We start from the raw sequence: 24,707 nt of genomic DNA, 5'->3' as shown, positions 1-24,707 counted from the left end.
GCATATGAAATTTAACGCATGGTCAATCTGTTAGAAAAGGAAAGATGTTGGGTCATTATTGGATATTGGACCCAATATTGGATTCCTCTAACAATAAGAATCTTTCCTTGGTGGGAAAGATTGGATGGGTTGGTGATTGAGTCCCAATAGAAAACTCAATATTCCTTGTCCATGTGTGCTATCAATTTGAGAGTGAGAGGACAAATCACATATATTCATGAGATTTCCAAAATTCAAGAGGCACTCTCTCATCCTTGGAAAATCGGTGGAGCACTCTCCTTCCTAGAACCGTTCTCTCTTCCTCTCCTTCTCTTGGTGTTTGATCTTGGAGAAAGCTTGGGTTTTGAGAACCCTTATGCGTGAAGTTTGCTTGATCGTGTGGAACGCCAAGCTTTGCGTAGTACGTGGAACAACTGAGAAAGGGCAATCATCGGTTAGAGGTTTTGCATCTGTGGAACTCTATGTAACGATCGATTCCCCTGTTGTTCAAGATAATTTAATAGCATTCTCCATTGATAGAATCGATCCTACCACGCTTCTGCGGATCTATGTTGATCGCCTTCACAATCTAGATCTTTCTATTGATATCTAACAATTAGAATTCGCACATCATGCATCCACATGAAAGATCTAGGGGTTTTCATTTGGAGAACATACCCAGAACCTATTTTTATTTTTGGTTAACAAAAGAACCCCATTCGTGGTACCGTTTGGGAAGAAAGGAAAAAGGACATGTTTGAAGTGGTCATTTGATTTTAGACCCCTCATTCATACAATCAACCTCTCATGAATGACAGTGGGTGATGGAGTCAGGAAAAAGCAGAGGAGAAGAGAAGAGAACAGCTCAAAATTCGACAGAGATGAGAACGTAGGAATAACGGCAGCCATGCTATAAATCACATTTTCTTCTCTGATTGGCCATGGTTCAAATCCTGATTTAGTAAGATTCCCTCTTCTTGGGACACCAAAGGACGAATCTGGTTCGACCTTTTCCCCAATTTACAAATTTCCAGCTCTGGTCATTATGTACTGCTAACGTTTCTCTCCCTTCCCCACCTTAACTGTTTACTGTTTGTAATGACTAATGAACAATATTTCTCTTTTTTTTTTTTTCTTCTTCCTCAAAACTGCCCTCTAAATTGAGACATATTAAAAGGGATAACACAAGCACCAATAAACACAAAAAAAAAAAAAAAAAATAGAGCATCGATGACACAAAGATCTCACTTGTTTCACTTGCTTACACAACAGGACAATAAAACATTTAAATACTCCTCAAAGTTGGATCAATCCATCAAGTCGGGTTGTACCCCGCACCCAAATGAGATCAGTGATGGACTCCGGGGCTATTGGCCCAAACCCTTCGTAACCATCTCAGACCACAAAAAATATCTCATTCAAATCGCCACAAAAAAATGTCAGAGCAGACCAATATTCGAAATGGCTACAAAAATTTGAGACATACATAGCGACAAGAATAGCATTTTCTCCACATGTTACCTGGATGATTCTAGCAGTATAGATGAACACTGATGAAGAGTGAAGCCAAATATGAATTACTACCCATGTTCGTCCATAAGACTGAAACTGAATACATTAGACACTCGAAAGTTTTAGTTTTGGGGGATGAGATTCGGACATGCCAGCAAGCTGAGCCATGTGAAGCAGCAGAATAAAAGCCACTTCTCCATATTCTATCCATGCATTCTCTATCCCCACACTAACAGTCTCTCTTTGCCAGAAAAGACCTATTGATTCCATGTGTTAGATCACATACATCAAGATCCAAATAAGCTAGGGTTTGGAGGAAGAAGGAACAATAGTACGGAAGCGCAGTGGAAGAAGGATCAATAGCCAAGCTTATGGTTACGAGCACACAAACAAGGCTCCACGATCTCTATAGGTTTCTCCTTAGAGAAATCCACACCACAAATCCCTGGACAGCAGGGATGGAAACCTAAAAGAAAAACATAGAACTTGAAGAGAGGGAGAGAATAATTTCTTATGCACTGCTCTTGGGTTTTGGGCTCTCTTAGATATATAAAGCCAAAACCCTAGACTGCCCCTTTTAGATCCCCACTGGGACTCTAACAGGGAGGGGGGAGAGGAGTTGGTCACTTAAGTGACCGCCTCCCTCTCCCTTAAGCGGGTCTGGCCGGTCTGCCCCTTGTGGGCGGTCTGGACCGGGCCCGTGGCTCATTTCATTTTACATCTCCCACTCGCCCACATAAGGCGCATAAGTATGCCTTCAAGTTTCTCTCATTCTGTGTTTGTCCTTCATACAGGAAATGGGGCGTGCAACCTGACGAGATAATATAGGGTAGAAGTACTATATCAAATTTCCATCTAGCTAACATAGTACATCACTCACGAACAATCTTGAAATACCTTAAACGATCCAATTACACCAAATCTAGCACTCTCGACCCCTCATGATGAGCAATGCTAACCCTTTGTATGCAATGTACTCATGACTACGTCGATCACAAATACGACAAGTCGCCTGGGCAATGAGTCACAAAACAAAGGTGTAATGTCAGATGGTTTTCCTTGAGCCCCTCATGTCAATTTAATTATCTCCAATAGCTTTCCCAATCATTTCCCGCTGGACCGCATCATCCATGATCCTAAGGAGAACATCAAAGTAGTGTCATTGGATGTCCTCTTCATAACATTGTCTCAAGTGATAAGGGTACTATGGAATTAATATAATCCACGTAGCTCACACAGTGACAAAGTAGGGATCCATTCAGTCACTCTCACTATCGGTCGGTATAAGCACATGCAGTATGATATGCATGCTATGGCGCAACTTCCACTGAGGTGGGCATGTCACTCATGAAAATATAAACGCCATACGGATCTTAGTCTAGTTGTTGCTTCAAGCGCCTAACCTGAGTTTCTAGCACAATCACCCTCATGGTTTATGCCTAGAAACTCACATTCGGCTATTTAACAGGCTACTTAGAAGTGTGATATCTTCCAAGTTGGACCAAGTAAATGTCTCATCTTAACTCTAACTAAGGCGCCAAAGCACACATGCTCATGGGCTCATCTCGCTCGCTACCCTCAAGCGCTGAGGCGAATCACCCATGTAAGTGGGTCGATTCATTACCTGGTGACATCTTTACAATAACGAATGTATACACACAAAATTGCTCAAACAAATATATACTCATTAATAAATGTAAGAGAAATACTAATAAATGTCCATCCATAAAAAGTGGTCCGAAAAATACACATCATATCCGCTTGAGTCCCAGGTTCCTAACATGAACTAGGAAAACATCTCTAGCAATGGGCTTTGTCAAAGGGTCAGCCAACATATTGCCAGTGGAGATGTGCTGCAGAACAACTTTACCTTACGCGACCATGTCTCGAATGTAGTGGTACCGTATGTCAATGTGCTTGACTCTACCATGAAACTTGGGGTCCTTCGCAAATGCCAACGCTACCGTGCTTTCACAATGTATAAGCACAACATTGTCTGAGTGAGCAGAAATACTAAGTCTCTGCAAGGACCTTCGGAGCCAACAGCCTCTTGAATTGCTACTGAACATATGCTGTACTCGTACTCCGACTTCATCGTGGATAAGGCGATGCAGGTCTGTTTCTTGCTACTCCAAGTAATAGCTCCGCCTCCTAGGACAAACGCATACCCCGAAGTGGACTTGCGTTCGTCTCTGTTACTAGCCCAATCAGCATCACTATAGCCTAATAGTCTCAAGTCATGAACCACTAAAGGTGAGAGAGAGGTCTGTAGTCCCACGTAGGTATCGGAGGATTCTCTTCACTGTCTGCTAATGAACTGGTCTTGCGTTGCTCTAGTAACGGCTAACCATGCCAACAGCAAAGCATATATTTGGACGTGTGCATATCATCGCGTACATCAGACTACCTACCGCCGCCGCATAGGATATTTTGGACATTTGGTTTCTCTCTTCATCAGTCTTAGGGCACTGGTTTAGGCTCAAAGTGCATGCTTTGTCCATTGGAGTGTCAATGGGTTTCGAGTTGTTCATATAGAGTCACTCAAGGACTTTCTTTATGTAAGTCTCTTGAGACAGACTAAGAAGTCTCCTAGGGCGGTCCCTCAGAATCTTCACGCCTAACAAAAAGTTGGCCTCACCCATGTTCTTCATCTCAAAAGTAGAGGACAACCACTCTTTAGTGGCGACAATCAACTCAATGTCATTCCCAGCCAACAGTATGTCATCAACATTTAAGGATAGAATAAGGAATTCTATCTTGGACCATTTAACATACACGCAGTGGTCCTCTTCAATCATGTCAAAACTTGTAGAGGTAATGGCATGATGAAATCTAGTGTACCACTGCCTGGACGATTGCTTAAGGTCATAGATGGAACGTTTGAGATGGCATACTTTACGTTCTTGTCCTTCCTTCTTAAAACCCACGGGTTGAGCCATAAAGATCTCCTCGTCTAGTTCTCCATTGAGAAAAGTAGTTTTAATGTCAATTTGGTAGAGTTCCAAATCCAACTTTACGATAATATCTAGAATGAGGCGTATGGAGGCCATTCTCACCATAGGGGAGAACGTCTCATCATAGTCTACACCCGCTCTTTGGGTATATCCCTTCGCCATAAGGCGTGCTTTATACTTGCCAATTGAACCATCTACCTTGTGCTTGACCTTTAGGACTATTTGTTTCCGATGGCTTTGCGTCCAGATGGAAGGTCAACTCACTCTCAAACTTGGTTGTTATTCATAGAACTCAACTCATCTTCCATAGCAGCTTGCCACATTTCCTTAGCTGGAGAGGAGAGTGCCCCACGTATTGAGGCTGGCTCATCCTCAGGAACACAGACAAGGGTGTCCCCCTCAATCTCAAATCAACGACGGAGAATGTGTCCACGTGCGCTCCTACGCGCAAGGGGATCTTGACTGGGTTGTGCGCTTTCACTAAGTGGCACACTCCCACTAGGCTGATGATCACTCTCACCCTCTCTGGCAATCTCATGATGAGTTATTGATTCCTCACCCTCACCAAGAGTAGATGATCCATTTTCATCAATCTCTATCTCAAAGAGATCAAGATCTTTGCCAGTGTCACTAATATGAGGGAAATTGGTCTCAAGAAAATCAACATCGCGGGACTCAGTCTCGGTCATTCCTCTGTCATGATGTTCACCATGCATTACATAACCTTTTGAGGTATCGGAATATCTTATAAAGATATTCTGTGTAGCTCTAGGGCCAAGTTTCCCAAACTTATGGGAGGTACTATTAACATATCCTGCACATCCCCATGGTCGCATATGCCCCGAAGCAGGTTTTATGCCTTTCCACAATTCATAGGGAGTGGAAGGAACTGACAGTGACGGCACGTGGTTAAGGATGTAGACAGCAGTCAAAAGAGCATCCCCCAGAAAGATATTGGGAGGTTGGCCTGCGCCATCATCGATCTAACCATATCCAATAGTGTCCTATTCTGTCGCTCCGCTACACCATTTTGTTGCGGGGTGTAAGGAATAGTTAGTTGTCTGGTGATTACTTTTTCCTCACACAGTTCTTTAAACTGGTCTAATAGATATTCACGTCCTCGGTCAGTGAGTAGAGTTCTTAAACTCTTGCCTTGTTGATTCTCAACCTCTACTACAAAGCGTTTGACGTAATCTAATGCTTCGTAGCGATGAGCGATCAAGAAGACATAATCATATCGCGAATAATCATCTATGGCGGTAAGGAAATAAGAAGCACCATGACGTGCATTCACATTCATTGGTCCGCAGATGTTCGAATGGACAAGCTCTAGGGTCTGGGTTGCCCGGATTGCCTTTCCAAAAGGCTTCCGGTGAGCCTTACCAGCTAAACATGGCTCACATGTCGATAGGTTGATTTTAACGAGTGGGCCAAGAAGACCTTCTCTAGCTAACCGTCCCATCCTATCTGGACCTAGCATGCCATGCAATTGATTCCGAACTAATATCAGTATTAATCACAAAAGACGAAGAAGCAACCACAAGAGTTATCAAATCTACTTTAATAAAATCATTCTCAAAAAAACATTGTCCAAAATAACTGCCATCCAACATATCTCAAAAGTATCACCATCAAAAATAAATGAATAACCTAAAGTCAAAAGTGCAATAACAAAAAGTAGATTAAACTAGATTTTCAGTGCGTATAGCACATCATGAAGAAGTATGATGCGCCCAGCGCGCAATGTGAGCTGATAGGTATCAACTCCTCGAACTGCTTCGCATGTGCCATTTCCCATGTAGATATTTTGGGCCCCATCCGGAATCTTTCTATAATCTACGAACCCCCCTCGATCACGCGCTATGTGTCTTGTTGCTCCGGTATCCACAATTCAGTCAGACTGGGTTTGGGCAACCAAAACATACGTACACATAAAAGTACAGGGAGAGAGGGGTAGAAATGGTACCTTCTTCACTTTAGTACTATCACAAGCAAAGTGCCCCATCTTCTGGCAGTTATAGCATTTGACCTTGGTGATGTCTCTCTTTCCATCTCACTTGCCACATTTGCACTTGACGGATTTGCCTCCACTTGGTGCAGCATTCTGAGCCTATCCCTGATTCCCTATGTTCCTTTGTCTCTTGCGTTTAGACCCAGAAGTCTTACGTTGCCCTGCTTGGGCGATAAGGGCATGTGATTGGGTCGCCTCTAGGCGCTCCGCCTCTAACTCCACATGAGCGGCAATGTCATTGAAAGTTTTGACACTATCGTTATGTGTGAGAACCACTTTCATTTGGACCCAAGAATCAGATAACATCCTTATGACGGCTTGAACCTGTTACTCATCGGTAAGGTGTACCCCAGCATCACCTAATTTTCGGATTATGTCTTTTACAACCCTAAGTTGTTTGACCATGTTGTGTTGGGGTCCTTACGGTACATTTCGAACTTCAAGGACATGGCCCGCAGCCTTGTAGTTGATGTACCACCACATTCTAACTTAACCTAGTCCCACATGGACTTGACAATCTCGCATTTCTCATACTGGCCGATGAGATCATCGTGCATCGAGCTTAACATGATAAAGCGAGCACTACAATCTCTCTTAAACCAAGCCTCATAGGCTTCCTTTTCTTGACGGTGACAGGCGGTAGTACCCTCATCGGGTTTAGCCATCTCAGAGGTTAGATGTTCAAGGTAATCTTGTTCATTAAGAATTTACGATGGCACATTTCATAGTTGATTCCATCCAACTTATTGCCTTGATTAAGGTCAACAACAACATTTAATATATATCCACACAAAAAATAATTTTTGTTCAAGAAACTCTAATTAAAATTAATGGTTCCCTCTTCCACACGGTGAGACCAAAAATTTTGCTAGGCTCATAATCAAATATCACAGTGTGTGGGTTTGAGAACGTATAATTTTAATTGATTTCGAACAAAAAATTTTGGAGGAAAGGACATCTCCAAACCACAATTTAATACGCCATACATCGGATGCGCAAGGGACTCATACAAGAAACCTAAATTGGTACTTGAAGTAATATGCCAAGTGACAAAGTCATGATACGCAGTATAACAGCCTCCCTTTACATGGCTTCTCAAAATAAAATATTAAAAATTACAACCAACTCTTTACATTCAAGAATCCTACTACGTTACTATTGGGGAGCACCGCACTTTGTATCATGTTCAGGTACCAATTCTATCTCACATACATCAAAATATATCCCTTATGCCAAGCACCACTATTCTATCCCATAAAACATAAAATTTAGGGTTGCATAGGATGGAGTTTGACCTCTTACCCATATGGTGTGAGTCAAACAAAGTCATGCCGCCACTAGAAGGTAAAAATACCAATTTAAAATTGCAAGCACATAATAGCAAAAATAAAAAATAAGGGCAATTAATACCAATTAGGCATGCAATCACAACGAAAAACCAATTAGGGAAAAATAAGAGGGGGTAGGTGAAGGGATTCCCACTTCACCCATCCCCTTCCCAATAAAAAACCCTAAAAACAAATCTTAAAAAAAACCAATTCTGCCCACTGCCAAAACAATATGGCAGCAGAATTTTTTTTCTTCTTTTTCTTTCTTTTTCTTTCATTTTTTTTTCATTCCTATTTTTTGCTTGGCAGCAACTGCTTGGCCTAGCCAACGGCTGCTGCCATGTGCACACCCCAACAGACAGCGGCCATGGCCCGCTACTGCACACAGCCACAGCCTGCTGCTGCTGTGCGCGGCCAGCGCGTGCGCGCTTGACACACACCCGCGGTAGCCGCTGGCTGCGGCCTACTTCTGCTGTGGGCGTGTGCCAAGGGCAGCGTGGCATGGGGAAGAAAAAAAAGAGAGGGAAAGAGAGGGAAATAGGGGAGAGGCATGAGCTGCGCTCTGTGGGTAGTGCTCATGCTCCTTCCAAACCAGAAAACCCTAATTCCAAAATCCAAAAAATAATAATCTCTTCCCCATATAGGCGAACCATAAACCAATAGCTCTGATGCCATTGTTAGATCACATACATCAAGATCCAAATAAACTAGGGTTTGGAGGAAGAAGGATCAATACCTGAACGTGTACGGAAGCGCAGCGGAAGAAGGATCAATAGCCAAGCTTATGGTTATGAACACATGAACAAGGCTCCAAGATCTCTACAGGTTTCTCCTTAGAGAAATCCACACCACAAATCCCTGGGCAGCAGGGATGGAAACCCAAAAGAAAAACACAGAACTTGAAGAGAGGGAGAGAATAATTTCTTATGCACTACTCTAGAGTTTTGGGCTATCTTAGATATATAAAGCCAAAACCCTAGACTGCCCCTTTTAGATCCCCACTGGGACTCTAACAGGGAGGGGGGGGGGGGGAGGAGTTGGTCACTTACGTGACCGCCTCCCTCTTCCTTAAGCGGGTTTGGCCGATCTGCCCCTTGTGGGAGGTCTGGACTGGGCCTGGGCCCATTTCGTTTTACACCATGCTCTTAAACTATCAAGTACCAACAGATTCCTAGTTGAGAAATGATCATTTGCTGGCTGCAATCTCTATTGGACCCACTAACCAACTCTCAGGACTATAAAAGTAGTTGTATTTGTTAGAAGACCACATCAATGTAAAATGGAAAGATTTAAGAGCCCTGATGATGATCAGACTGAGACAAGGGATACCTTCAACATGGCATACATGATTCATTTTGTTCTAGGTGCTGGCAATCTGCTTCCATGGAATGCTCTAATTACTGCTGTTGATTACTTTGGCTATCTCTATCCAGATGAGCATATTAACAACGTGTTTGCAGTAGCTCACATGGGCTCTTCGCTGCCAGTATTTGTCCTTCTGTTGAGTTCGAGTAGTTGCAGCAAGAAGCAGAGTTTTAGATTAAGGATGAACTTGGGACTGTCAATGTTTGTTCTATCTCTCATGACAGTCCCATTCCTGGACTGGACAGCAAGAAGCCACAGAGAGCCTATACTGTCACTGTTGCAGCAGTGGCAATCTGTGGTATAGCAGACGGGTTGATAGGTGGAAGCTTGGTAGGATCTACAGGAAAGCTGCCCAAAAGGTATATGCAGGCAGTACTTGCAGGAACAGCTTCTTCAGGTAATCTCTTAACATAGATGGTTCTTCTAACTTCTTTCAGTTCAGTATAGCAACTCATACAAATCTGTAAGTTCAAAACTGGATCAACAAAAACTATACTCACAAAGTGAAACTAAAGAGAGACTGGAGCTGCAGAAAAGAGTATGAAACTCAAAACCCAACCAGCTTAAAAATATTCAATCAAGCACTCAAAATTACAGAGAGTCAACCAACACAGCAGAGATATAAGTCGAGCTAAAAATTTGATTCAGTGACCCTTTTTTTTTTTCAAGAGACAAAAATGCTTCACTGGATTGCTTAAGTTACATGATTGCAAGTACTTGATAAACTTGAACAGCATGCTGCAATATAAGCATTTTTATTTAAGTTTGAATTGATTTCCCTCTGTTACTGAGCATAATCAGAGTTAAGCCCTGTCTCAGGCTAGTTCCTGATCAGAAGAGCCACCATAAAACCTCTTTCTAGATCTTTGGTATGATTAACTGAAACATGGGTTTCATGATTTGGTTATTCACAACCAAAGTTTTAGTTCCTAAGGAATACCTGACCAAGAATTTCACATATTGCAGTTAGTTTTGGAATACAAATTCAAAATTTTACCACATTTTACCATTCATGAACACTTTGCTCTATCTTAAAGATCCTCCAAGAGTGAACACTGCTTATGTGGTTCATTCCTTTTGCATCTTGATTCAGAATATATACGGTTGATGACCCATAACTTCATGTTTTCAACTTCGAATCCCAAACAATTTCAAGCCTCACTTCTGAATCTTTAATTGAATTCTTCGTCTGTCTACAGGGGTTCTAGTTTCCATAGTAAGGATTGTAACAAAGGCATGTCTTCCCCAGACCCTGCACGGTCTCCGGGTGAGTGCCCACCTCTATTTTGTTGTCAGCACTGTTATTTTGCTGGGGTGTATCGTCTCCAATTTTCCAGATAATCCAGAGTTCCAGGAGAAGGGTCTTTGAAGTCAATGAACCTGAACAGCCAAAATTATGGAATGTGACAAGAAAGATCAGATGGCCAGCTTTTGGGATTCTTATGATATACACTGTAACGCACTCCATTTTCCCAGGATACATAACTGAAAATGTGAACCCCAAGCTTCTTCGAGATTGGTATCACATCTTGCTGATCACGCTGTATAATGTCTCCAATTTAGCAGGGAAGTCCTTGACTACAGTATATGTTCCAAAGACAATTGGGAACACCACATGGGCCTGCATCTCCAAGCTTTTATTCTATCCTCTTTTTACAGCTTGCCTCCAGGGACCAAAGCAGTTGAGAACAGAAGTCCCAGTGGTATTTCTGACAGGCATGCTAGGACTATCCAATGGGTATCTGACAAGTGTTCTCTTGATACTTGCTCCTAAATCAGTACTAGTTGCAGAAGCAGAAACAGCTGGAGTTGTGATGGCTTTGTTCTTGGTGATTGGGTTAGTAATAGGTTCAATTCTGGGATGGCTCTGGATCATTTGAACCCAAGTCCCCACAATTGGCAAAGTTGATAATGAATTTATTTTTCCTATCCTCTCAATACAGATGAGGTGGGTTGTCAGCTTCACACTACATCCCTCCATCACTTCTAGGTCCAAATCTAACAGAGGGAATTGATGAGATCCGACAGAAAAGAAGGATGCAAAAAACCAATTCATCCAGCCTCTGAGAACATCTCTATTATGTCACTACAGGAGCTTCCAAACTATATTTGGATTAATTGCTAATTTGATACACTCAATTTTCTTGGATGTGACATCTCTTCCTTTTATACTGTAGGAATGATGAATAGATTTAACAATAAAAAAAACCCAACCTAAAGAAAGACAAGGAAACAAAATAAAATAATTTCAGAAATCATGAGCAGAAAAAATAATCAATTGCTGAATGAGACTCCAAGAGATTTATATTCAGGTTTAAATCAACCAAAGAACTTAAGTAATATTGTATAACTGCTGATATTGACAAATACTTGTCAGTTTCTGGTTAAACCAGTCAATATTCATCCAATTGAGTACAAAATTCTTTCCATTCTTTGTATCATCTGTATTAGTCTGATACAGATCAATGGTAATGAGCAGGGGAAATCTTTTGGGTGAGTAGTAGTTAACTAACTCCCATTCAGGTTAGGCACGCTCAACTTTTTCCTATTTTTGTCAACAAAAATATTTGTTAATACCTGAAATTTAAATTTCTGAAGTTCATGTCTTCTTGGTTTTCCCTCATTTCTTCACTTCTTGATCAAGGCACTCCAAAATATTCAAGTGCCAAAAAACAGACAAACAAAATATATTTTGGAAGAAAATTAATACACTGAATCAATGTATCAAAGTGGACACCAGTGCTTTGAATGAGGAACTAAGTAAAAGGAATGTATCAGTCTAATACAGATGATTGAAACAATGGAAAGTGTTAGAAACCAGAATCTGGATAAACAAGTCTATAGGAGAAGAGGAGAAGAGGAACAGATATTTTTCATGTTCTTTCTTTCAAGGAAATACATCTATTTATAGATGGTCCATCATAACCATCTACAAGCAAAGTCACCCAACACCCACCTACATTTGACAACAGAGGCAGCCTCCCAATTAAGGCTGCCTCCCTTTGTTGACAATGGAGGAGGCTCCCAACACCCACCTACATTTGACAATGGAGGCAGCCTCCCAATTAAGGCTGTCTTCCTTTGTTGACAATAGAGGATGATGGGAGAATACCCGATCTACCTTTTCTAACACTCCCCCTCAAGTTGGAGCATATATATCAATCATGCCCAACTTGTTACAAATGTAGTCAACCCTCCCACTCCCTAGAGACTTAGTAAAAATATCAGCAAGTTGTTCTCCAGTCTTGACATACTTTGTAGAGATTATGCTCTGTTGGAGTTTTTCTCTCACAAAGTGACAATCCACTTCAATATGTTTAGTTCTCTTATGGAATACAGGGTTTGAGGCAATATGTATTGCTGCCTGGTTGTCACACCACAACTGCATCGGTGGAGAATTCTCAAACCCAAGTTCAGTCAACAACATCTTCAACTAGACCAGCTCACAAGTAGCATGTGCAATGGTTCGATATTCTGACTCTGCACTTGATCTAGCCACTACACTTTGTTTCTTGCTCTTCCATGAGACAGGGTTACCTCCAACAAATATACAGTAATCTGTAGTTGATCTCTGATCAATCGATGATCCGGCCCAATCTGCATCAGAATTCAGAAAATCCCTCAACTCGTGTATGTCCATGATCACTATACTCTAACCAGCGTCCTGAAGCCTTCTTGAGATATCTCCAAATCCGAATGACAGCATCCCAATGAGGAGCCCTAGGAGATGACATGAACTGAATCAAAACACTGACCGAAAATGAGATGTCAAGCCGAGTGAATGTCAAGTAATTCAGTTTTCCAACCAACCTTCTGTACCTTTCTGGATCATCAAGAGCATCTCCCTCATCTGCAGCAAGTTTGACATTGGGATCCATTGGATTATCAAGAGGTTTACACCCTAGCATCCCAGTTTCTGTAAGCATATCAAGTGTATACTTCCGCTGTGAGAGAGATATTCCCTTCCTGGATTGAACCACTTCAACTCCTAGGAAATAATTCAATTTTCCCAAATCCTTAGTCTGAAATCTCTGTTGTAGATGAGTTTTCAAACTATCAATTCCTGTAGAATCATCGCCAGTAATCACGATACGCTAAAGATTTATCCTTAACGGAAGGGTGATTTGAAGAGACGTAGCGTAGCGTATCGGAGAAACACAAGATACACTAAAGAATTATATGGAAATGCTTAGGAAGTATCAATATGTCCTCATGAGTTCAGATTCTACGTCTGTTAAAATTCAATAACATATATCCTTCAACACTGACAATTTTTCCCTTGAGTCAACTGGCACTCTGATCAGCCATGGATATTCTGATCAATGTTGAGTTGGTAGGTAAACTGGCTTCTCTAAACCTCAGGTGATCATTAGTAAAACAATAAGTTTCACCTTCAACCTTGGAAACTCAAAACAAAGTGAACCACACATGAACAAAGACACCCCAGTTTCCAACATCAAATGACATTTGTACCAAATGTATCTACTGTTTTAGCTTGTGGTTGAAATACTCGAATAAATGCCGCCACTGTTCTGACACATTAATGAAAGACTGAAATAGATCAAACACGCACGGAGAAACCACACCAAAGAAATCCTCTAGGTAAAAGTTAACCTAATTGAATAATTTTTGTCATACAGTTCCAAGGCTTCCATGTTTCTCTTTTCCCCTTTCCTCCAAAGAAACTTCATCTTTTCTATCCACAAAGGATGGAATGGCTTAGAAGGTCATTTGCCTTGGTGATTTTCTTACTACATCTATCCATCACACGTCAAATGGAGGGTCGTGGACTTCCCCACACAAGCAAACATAATGGGGTTCTTTTACACTCCTATCTTGACAAAGTATTCTTTAAAATTGATGACAAAGCAAGGAATGCATTTGAAAACTAGAAAAGGAGAGAAGTAAAATTGTTTCAACAAAAAATTGCTTTTATAATTGCTACTATTACAAAAGTCGAGATTTACAGCACTTCTGAGTAAATATACAATAAGGCAAAATATACAACCTTTACAGATGTGGTGATTCATCTTTGAAGGATCCGAGTTTTGAAGGCAGCACCTCTATTTGTGTAAACAGTTTGTGCTATCTGGGCCCTGACAGGCGTACAGCTGAGAGATAGGCATCGCTGTTGGAATCTGAGGGTCCTGATGAAGTACCCTCGTCACTGATCGACTTAAAAAGACTTGAGTAAAGACGGGATCCCATCTGAGAGGAGGTTGGTGGTTGAGGAACAGGAGAGAGACCTTCAAGCATTTGGACCACTTTAGTCATAGATGGTCGCAAGTACATGTCTTCCTGTATACACCACAAAGCAACCTTAATTGCTGTGATCACACTTCTATCATCTTTGTGAGTGTTCAGCTTTGAATCAAGGATTTCTTTGGTACTCCCTTCTTCCATCATCTTGAAAGCATAAGAGGGGAAATGAGCTTTCTCCGAAGTCTCTGCTGGATCAAAATTCTTCCTTCCGCCAATTATCTCAAGCAAGACCATACCAAAGCTGTATACATCACTCTTCTCCGATATAGCATAGTTTGTAATCCACTCCGGTGCTAGATAACCCCTGGTACCTCTTAGTGTGGTGAACACATGGCTCTGTTCCCTAGTCATCAGCTTAGCCAAACCAAAATCTGAGACCTTCGCAAAATAATTATCATCAAGAAGCACATTTTCAGGCTTTATATCACAATGGATAATCTTCACATCACAGTCCTCATGGAGATAAGCTAGTCCTTTAGCCATGCCCAGAGCAATATTGAACCTCGTTTCCCAGTCCAACATATGATCTTCTCTATCCTTCGGGAAGATCCATCTGTCCAAAGACCCTTTTGCCATGTATTCATATACAAGAAGCCGGTGAGTTCCCTCAGCACAAAAGCCTTTGAGCCTGACCAAATGGATATGATGGATGCTGCCGATGATGCTAACTTCAGCTCGGAATTCTTTCTTCCCCTGACCAATGCCCTCCAATTTCTTCACAGCTATTCGAGTCCCATCAGGAAGCATTCCTTGGTATACTGAGCCAAACCCACCGTGACCAAGTTTTACAGAGAAGTCATTAGTAGCAGTTTGAAGATCATTGTAACTGAACCGAATGGGTGCACCAGATAAATTCTCCAAAAACATGTCCTCTTCTGATGAACCTTTGGGGCTCTCTGGTACACTTGTCTTCTTCTTGTGGTACTGGAATCCCAAATAAAGTATACCAGAAATAGCTAGTATTGTCACAACAGCAATAGCCATGATGATGGGAAAGTGTTTCTGGCTGCTGTTGCTTCCCTTGCCTCCTGATTTTTGCCCTTGGTTTCCATCTCTCAGAACCTTAATGTATGAAATATACCCTGTGGAACCCTGACCAGATTGCTGTAAGCTTCCTATCTGATCAAATAAGAAGCATTGCTCTGCACTATTATCAAAAAACAAAGCAAGGCAAGAGCAGTTACTAAGGCACGCATTTTTGCAACCACTTAGATCAGACCTGGAGAATGATGGGATGTACCCAAGTGCAAAATAGTCAAGACTATCCCCGGCATTTACAAGTTCCAATGAACCGTTTGACTTTGAACTACATGGAGATTCAATCCCAGGTGCACAATTAGGTTGGGAGTTAAGAACAGCAGGGCACTGGCACCGGTTGTCACTGTAACAAACATAATATGGATCGCAAGGCTCAGGCGTGCTGCAAGAATCTTGAGGTATCACCATAGGCTCTGCAACAGTCGACCCATCATTCCCGAGATTGTAGAATGAGATCAATCCCTGGGAGTTTAACACTGCAGCCCATGTGTTGTTTGGATTAGTATCTTGCGAGAAGATAAACTGCCAGAGAAGAGCTTGATTTTTATCATAGAACTTCCATGAATTGGAACTCAGAGTTACAGATGTGACCTCTCCACCAACCTTGTTAATGGTTTTACGTCTCTCCTTTGACATAGACCAATAAGGCTGTGGAGTTGGGAAGCCTGCGTAGAGAATCAAATCTCCATAATTGATTTCAAGATAACAAGTCAAGTTATTAGGGCTGGGGTCACTTACAAGCTTCATTCCCTCAAAGAAATCTTGACCAGACAAAAGTGTATCAGTGGGATGGCTGAAACTCTGCCAAAGTGGTTTACCATCTTTCCCTAGCAAGACCAAATTTCCCGAGTCTTTCAGCTCCATAGAAGTTACTCCCTTTCCTCCAGTATCTGTAGACCAAACCACACGCCCTCCGCTTTGCAAATAAGCATTCCCATTGTCTGCAAACATGAAATTATCAGAATTTCCAATTGGGGATCCTCTGTTCGCAGTCCAGACTACCTTTGTACTACCGATGTGTTGAACAACTAACAGAAACAAAGTGACGTCTTGTGTAGTGAAGAAGCCGAAAGCAAATTCCGAGTTGTTGGATAACAGAAACATTCCATTGTTATCAATAAAAGTCATCTGAGACCCTTGAAACCCTGGAGAAATCTGGCCGATACTCTGAATGCTTGCCATGGAGGTTCCAGAAAACACAAAAAAAATAAGCAAACAAATAGGCCCACCGTAACTCGAGCGAACTCGACTTTCCATAGCTGCACGGAGAGCCTGGATCTGGCGAATCTCGCTCAAAAAAAATTGTAGGTGATTGACGATAACAGGAACTGACTAAGCAGTTAAAAATAAGATAATTTCAATACTAAAATGAGTATTTTCTGGTTTCGAGTAAGCAGACAGATTCAATGCTGTCTTAAAAGGAAATCAATTCCTCTTCTACCTTTGCTTAAGGAAAACCATTCTACCTAAAAATTAAAAAGAACTGCTCAATTAGACTAGTAATGAGAAAGTGGTCAGTGACAGCTAACAAGGTCTCGTCATGTAACCCACAGGAAGCAAGCATTAGAAACTGTACAGATCTCACCAAAACAACCATGTAGAGGAAGGAAGTTTTACCCAGCCATTTACAGAAGAAAAGGGAGACTCGAAACGAGCAACAGAGACGAACAGAAACGAACTCACCTCATTTGTACCTTCTAGTAATTGAAACAAGTGGGATATGCAGAAGCGTGTTCTGGATTTTTTTCTGATTTTATGACAAAGGACGAGAGGATTAGATGAATCTGTTATGAACCCGGAGCGAGAGATTCAGGGGTGGGCTTTGAAGCTGCTTCACGGTTGAAGACGAATCACTATTGCTAAAGAAGAATCCATGTCCGTCTACAATCCTCCATCGACACTTGAAAGATTTTTGTGACTGTTTGTGGAAGTTAGATGGGGAAGGAGAAGAAATCAGTGCCCGCTGTCAAACCAAATTTATTGCTGGAGAGAGAAAAGTCTGAAGGATATCACAAGATTCACAACTACCTTGAAGTGCTTAGCCTATAGGGCTGGAGGCGATAACGATTCGTCGGTGAGCTCTGTTGATTTCTGTGACTGGCAAGAATGGATCGCATTTGGAATTGGTTTTTTTTTGAAATGTGGGTCCCACAGCATATGGGTCCGTCGCAGTTTTCCAAGATTTATTATGTTCACCCGTTTTACCAAACGTAGGGACGAGAACACCTTCATCAGTTGGGCCCCGCAGTTTACATTAGAGGACATGGGCCCATAGGGTTGTTGTGTATACGTGTATGACGTATGACATAGGTAAGTCCTAAAATGGTTCTTTCTTGACCTTCTGGGTGTCGTTTTAAAGATGGAAAAAAGGGAAAATTTATGAAATGAAAGTCCTCAGTTTCCACGTGGTGTATATTTTTATATTGGGAAAGTTTCACGGACATCCCATGTAAGTATATCAAGTATCAATGACACCTCAAACTATGTCAAAATATCAATTTTCCCTTAATGTTAAGCACAGATAACATCTAAAGTTGGAATGTTCATTTTAACCCTAGCCATGAGAGGATCGGTGACCCCTATTGTTCTCGACGGTTTGTTGGCCCACTGGGTGGTCGTCGAATGGAGTTTCATTTAAAAAAGTAAAAAATACTCCATGAAAGGAGTTGCAGCGATGGCAGAGTTGTTTGAAGAAGAAGATTAAGTTGGGAAGATGGTCATCCCTGCCGCCGCTGCAACTCTTTTTATGGAGTTTGTTTTTGCTAATGGTAACCCTGTTCAGTCTTTCTGATGAGAATAGGAAAAAAGAAGAGAATAGTTAAACAGCAATTCAACTCCTAGGAGGAAGGTAGAAGAAGAAGATTATGTTAAACAGAGGAAGAGAAATCTGTATTTTCATTGATTTCCTCTAATGACTTACAAGAATTATTTATAGACTATTGAGTTACCCAAACTAACAATATAGCAACTAACTAACGGAGCTACTAACAGATTACAACTTGTATAGCTAACACTAACTGAACCACTTGTACACCACTTGTGCACCAACAACTTGTAGCTTCTTCTAGAATCATCCACTTGTACACCAACAACTTGTTGGACAAGTGTGTGTCCATCAAATCCGGTTCGGTCCGGTTCAACTCGGTTCACCTTTGTATTGAACATTTATACATTTTAGTTTAATATTGTCACATGCGATATAAACTTTTTGAGCATTATGTGTCCATAAGTTATACTTAAAATGGTAGTCACGACTAGGGTTTGGGTTGGGCACCCTTATCATATGGTCGTCGCATTGGGTATGCCTAGACATGTGATGTCAGGGTACGAATGCGAGTGCTCACATGTTTGATGTGTGCATTGGCAAAGAATCTACTTTGTCGATTCCCTCATGTATTACTGCCAAATGTAGGAAGGGATAGACATGTGTCACCGACACCCTGTACCTGAGGGAACCTTATCACTGCAAAGTGTGATCGCATTCTTTGGTTCATCAATCACTGAGACTCAAGCGAGTCAAAGCCGATGTTCTGGGAATGCGTGAACACTTTGTGAGTGAAGGAGTTATCCAACACGGTCACCACTGCCCGATTGGGGAAAACCAAGATAGAGACGCTCAGGCATGGTCGGATCGAACTGGATCCAGATCGTTTTGGAAATGGTTTTGCAAAATTTATTTTAAATAAAATGATACATTATTTATAGTTATTTCAAATAAAGTGTTTTATCGAGTTTTGCGGGACCCAATCGGATGCACAGACGCTCTTATGTGGACATGTACTATGGATTGGGGTTTGGCAGTACATGTGTATATGCCCTAGATTCCATAATGATGGTGTTGATTAGTGGGGGGGGTTGTATATGATAAATTGTTATCATATAGGGAGTTATTTGGAATTTGCTAATTTAATTGGCTCTTTATTTAATTAATGGATTTGGTGCTAATTATAATTATCCATTAATAATTAAATAAAGAATCTAATTAATACTTTCCCTATTAGATTCTGCTTCTTCACCTGTGTAGCACTTTGAGTTTAAACAGAATGCGATCGAGAGAGAGAGAGAGTCGACTCTCACTAGGGCTCTATTAAATCTATCTAGGATTTAATTAAACCCTATTATTATAAATAGGGGACCATAAAACGCAGAAGAGAAGCTCTCCATGTTTTTGGAGCAGACACTCTCTCTCCTATATTTTTGGTTTCTCTCTCTCCCTCTTGTGATCTCTCTTCTTCTTCTTGCTTCTCTCACCTGTGTTTGAGAGTTGGGGTTTATGAAACCCTAGATATGTGCTGAGGAGTTTGAGGGCATCTAGGATTGGCGTGTAGAACCTTGGTAGCACCATTGGAGGTTCAGATCTGTTTGCTTGGAGCGCTCACTGGAGGAAGAACCACTATCTATTGGAGTAGCAACACTTGAGGCTCACCTGGTTAGCAGTTCTTTATTAATTCCTTCTGTTCATTGATTATTAATATTTATGGGATGCGAAAGAAACTTGAATCGATTGATTTCCGCTGCGCATTCGAGTATGGGATGGATCTCTCTTGCCACGTGATGGACTAGAGACGAATTTCTCCGTCCCTATTGTGATAATTAATTTTATGGGACGCAATAGGGATGCACTAGGGTTCCCATGGGAAACCATGGGACACCCTAAAATTAAAATGGGGCACCCATGGGACACCATGGGATAACCCAGGGCGTGCAATACCCTAATTGGTTTATAATTGGTTTCCCTACGAAACCATGGTTTGATCCCTGGACCGTTGTTTGACCAACAGTGTGGTATCAAAGCCACCTTTCCCACCCATGAATATTAGATAATTAATGGTTAATATGATTATCATGAGTGGGATGCAAGTTGGCACATGGGTAGTTAGGATATGATTGTTGTAACAACCTTCCCATGTGCACATGGGTAGTTACAAGGTTGTTAGTGTAACAACCTACCCATGTGATGATGGATTTGGTTTGTTTTGTTTATTCCAATTATTGAAGCATGTATCCAATTAGGTTGTGATTACTAATTTTTATTTTTAAATTTTTTAATCATGTTCTATATGTGGGGGGGGGGGGGGAGCGCACGCTGCCAAGCCTCTGTACACGCCCTTCCCCATGAACCTACCCTTGTGCGCATCCCCTTGTGGGCTGCTGCGGGCCTGCAGGCTGCTGTCTGTGGGCTTTAGCCTACGGGCAGCAGGCCTATGGCCTGCAGCCCAAGGCTGCTGTCCGTGGGCCCTGTGCCTATGGGTTGCGCAGGGAGTGCCTGCAGCTTAAGCAAGTGGGCTGCATGCACCCCCCTTGTTTTCCCTCCAGTTTAACAAAAAAAAAAAAAAAAGATTTTTCAAAACAGAATTTTATTATTTTGTTTTGTTTTTGGAGGATGATGATGGGTGAAGAGATTCCCTCTTTACCCACTTGCAATTAAAATGCGATTTTAATTTTATGGGCTTGGATACATGATATCACATGCGATGTGGTGGTTCAATAATTGAAGGAATCCATGTTTTAATTTTTGGTTCACTTGCTTTAATGCCCATGCATGAAATTATATTATGATGTGATTATGGGAATGGCATTCTAATAAATGGATGGATTGTTTATGTATGTGATACATGGGATTGTGGGTGGATGTGATGCTTCTCTCTCTTTCTCTCTCTCCCCCTTTCTTTTTTATAAACAAATGTACTCCACCCCATGGGCAACCCAAATGGTGGGTTGGTTTCTCCATGCGGGGTTTCTTTATTATTATGGAAAGGAAAGTGTATAGAATTTTTCTAGGTTTCCATTGTAATTTTAAAGGAGTTAGGACTCCCAGGGTATGTAGATGGTGATCCACATGTGGCGCTCAAAGCTTATGGAGATGCAAGTCACCTACTTTGAAGACGTGATCGGGCGGAAGAGATGATCGAGGCGTGACATCCATGGCATGAAAAATGCACCCAAAGTTATTAGTTTTATTTTTATTGGGAGGGTTCTTTAATTGCTTCTGATAAAAATGCCGCCATCCCATAATCACTTTTAATTAATGTTGATTAATTATGTTGTTTAAATCTATCCATGTATGTGAGAGTTAATTAATCCCTCTTTATTCACAATACATGTATGATATGGACTAGTCTTAATCGGTAGACATGTCAATGGCCTCCTATTGAAGAAAAATGTAGAAAATGTGTGACATGATCCCGCATAAGCCGACAGGACATTGCCAGGACCTCTGTCATGCATTTATCTATATTTACCTCCATCTAGATACGTTAGGGTATGGATAGTGAGAGGACACTGTGTTAGTGGGCCATCTTTCATGATTCCATGATTCTAACTAATGCAATAGGTAAGTACATGACTTGGGTGTATGTCAGCCGACAGGATCTGGACATAACACCCAGGTGGCCGAAAATATTGGAAGCCCATGAGGCGGACAGCTTAGTCCACACTACCATGGTGTGTATAATGACTCTCGACAGGGAAAGTTATGCATGCAAGGGTTGTAGGTATCCAATTCATCTTTTGGGTTATGAGGAAAACCCAAATCATGAAAGACCATTGATGTGTGTGTGCTCAATTTATTATTTTCAATGGTCATTAATTAGCATGTGGTTATTTACTTGTGCATGTGTAGATTAATATACGATGGCTGCCGTTAATTCCAACCTGTTAACACTCATTAGCGAATACAAACTTAATGGAACAAACTATGTCGATTGGTACCGGAGCATTAAGTTGCTCCTGATTGCTGAAGGACTATACATGGTTCTAGATGAACAAGTTCCTCCTCAACCCGACCCAAACGATTTTGAGGCAAATGAAGAGATGCAAGGGTTCCTTATGAGGGATTCCAAGGCATCACTCTATATCCTAGGATCGTTGAAAAAATCAGTTGTAGACTCAGTCAAGGATATACGCACTGCTGGGGGTAAAATGGATAAGCTTGCTGAATTGTTCAACAGGCAGTTGACACACGCACATTCTGATGCGGTGAGTCAAATCCATAACTCCAAGATGTCTCAGGGGACTCCAATGATGGATCATGTAATAAAAATGATCAATCTGTTTGAAAAACTGGAATCCATGGGGACTGATTTTAGCCTGCGATACAAGACTGATGTGATCTTAGCGTCACTCACTTCTGCCTACGCACCTTTTAAGATGTCCGAGAAGGAGATGGAGCGAACCGAGCTTGCTAATGCACTAGTAGAGGCTGAAGCGTCCTTGAAAAAGGACAAGGCTGAGGTCAATGCAACTGAGGCAAAGCCTTCTTCAAATGGGAAGAAGAAGAAAAAGAGAAGTAAGGGCAAGACCCTGAAAGCCAAGGGTGGGAAGTCTGGCAATAAAGGCAAAGGCAAGTGCTTCTATTGCAAGAAGGAGGGTCACTGGAAAAGAAACTATTGTGCTTACCTGGAAACTTTGAAAGACAAGAAGCCGGATGAAACAGAGACTGCTAAAGAAGGTACATGTGATGTTCACGTTCTTTATGAGTCTAATTTGTCTTTTGAACCAACCAATTCTTGGTTGGTGGATAGTGGATCCACTGTTCACATTTGTAATGATTTGCAGGGGTTCAAGGAGACAAGAAACCTGGAAAGAAATGAAGTGCATCTTCGGATGGGCACTAGAGCTGAGACCATGGCGTTGGCTGTGGGAACTTTTATTTCAAATTTTAGTTCTGCTAGTTTAGTTTTAAAGGATTGCTATTATGTACCCTCTTTCAAGAGGAAGATAATTTCCGTTTCAAAACTTGTTTTGGACGAATATAGTTTTTTCTTTAATTCTAAATTGATTATTCGTTTTAATAATTCCTTTGTGGCATCCGGATATATGCAAAGTGGTTTGTATTTTCTAGATTGCCCTATTAGAACGAATGTTGTTTCAAATGTTGATTTAAAATGGAAAGCAGCTCCAGTGAACTCAACATATCTGTGGCATCTAAGATTGGGTCACATTAATATGAACCGAATCAGTAGATTGGTGAGGGATGGGCCCTTAGAGAGTCTGAGGGTAGAACCATTCCCCACCTGTGAGTCATGCCTTTAGGGTAAAATGACCAAGAAATCCTTTAGCAATAAAGGTGCTAGAGCCACAGATCTGTTGGAGTTGATACATACTGACGTGTGTGGACCCATAAACATACAAGCAAGATATGGGTATGAGTACTTTATCATGTTCACCGATGATTACTCTAGATATGGTTACATATACTTGATGCGTAGGAAATTGGAAGCCTTTGATAAATTCAAAGAATTCAAAGTCGAGGTCGAAAGACAGCTCGATAAACGCGTCAAGTCCTTACGATCAGATCGTGGAGGGGAGTATCTATCGGATGAGTTTAAAGAACATCTCATATCCCAAGGGATAGTTAGTCAGCTAACTAATCCAGGCACACCACAACAAAATGGTGTATCCGAACGATGCAATCAGATCCTATTGGATATGGTCAGGACGAGGCTCACTTATAGTGAGCTGCCTCTTTCTTTCTGGGGGTACGCTTTAGACACGGCGATATATATCTTGAATAGGGTTCCATCTAAGTCTGTAGCCAAGACACCTTTTGAGTTGTGGAAAGGGCATAAGCCCAGTATTCAACACCTTAGGGTATGGGGTTGCATAGCACATATGCGAAAGCAATAGACAGACAAGTTAGAATCCAGGACTTTGAGATGCTATTTCTTAGGCTACCCCAAAGGCACGATAGGCTATTATTTCTATGACCCAGTTGACCAAAAGGTCATTGTAAGTAAACATGTCACATTTTTGGAGGAAGAAATGATGACCCAGAGGTCCGAACCAGTAGTCATAAAAGAGCTATCAGATGGCTCAGAAACGTCACTTCCAGAAGTGAGACCAACTGACATACCCGCTGAAATACCAACACCTGAGGAACCTCGACACAGTGGGAGGACTATTAGACCACCCACCAGGCTAACTCTTCTAACCGAAGAGGAAACAGTGGAAGAGTTCCACATGGTATCGGTTGAATCGGATGATGATCCGATGACATACTCTGAGGCTCTAAAGGATGTTGATGCCACTAGGTGGTTGGAAGCAATGCGCTCTGAAATCGATTCAATGCATTCCAACAAGGTCTGGACTCTAGTCGATCCATCATTTGGCGACAAGCCGATTGGATGTAAATGGATCTTCAAGAGGAAGAAGGGCGCAAATGGAAAGGTCGAGAGATTCAAAGCAAGACTGGTGGCAAAGGGTTATACTCAGAAAGAGGGTATAGACTATGAGGAAACCTTTTCACCAGTAGCGATG

The 24,707-nt window shown here is 41.5% G+C and overlaps 1 protein-coding gene and 1 pseudogene across 1 annotated transcript; one reads left to right on the top strand and one right to left on the bottom strand.

Annotated features, from left to right (window-relative positions):
* The first annotated feature begins 9,063 nt into the window (after window positions 1-9,063).
* On the top strand, window positions 9,064-11,467 carry LOC122672249 (annotated as a pseudogene).
* A 2,472-nt stretch (window positions 11,468-13,939) lies between these two features.
* LOC122672304 (G-type lectin S-receptor-like serine/threonine-protein kinase SD2-5) lies at window positions 13,940-16,818 on the bottom strand. Its single transcript, XM_043869798.1, has 2 exons — window positions 14,158-16,818; window positions 13,940-14,037 (listed from the first exon to the last, which is right to left on the bottom strand). Exon 1 carries the CDS (start codon window positions 16,704-16,706, stop codon window positions 14,235-14,237), a length of 2,472 nt encoding a protein of 823 aa, XP_043725733.1. The 5' UTR covers window positions 16,707-16,818; the 3' UTR covers window positions 13,940-14,037; window positions 14,158-14,234.
* Window positions 16,819-24,707: the final 7,889 nt, after the last annotated feature.

This window comes from Telopea speciosissima, chromosome 8 (genome assembly GCF_018873765.1).
Source record: "Telopea speciosissima isolate NSW1024214 ecotype Mountain lineage chromosome 8, Tspe_v1, whole genome shotgun sequence".
Lineage (NCBI taxonomy): Eukaryota > Viridiplantae > Streptophyta > Magnoliopsida > Proteales > Proteaceae > Telopea > Telopea speciosissima.
The sequence above is the reverse complement of the archived record's forward strand: the minus strand, read 5'-3'. Positions and strand labels throughout refer to the sequence as shown.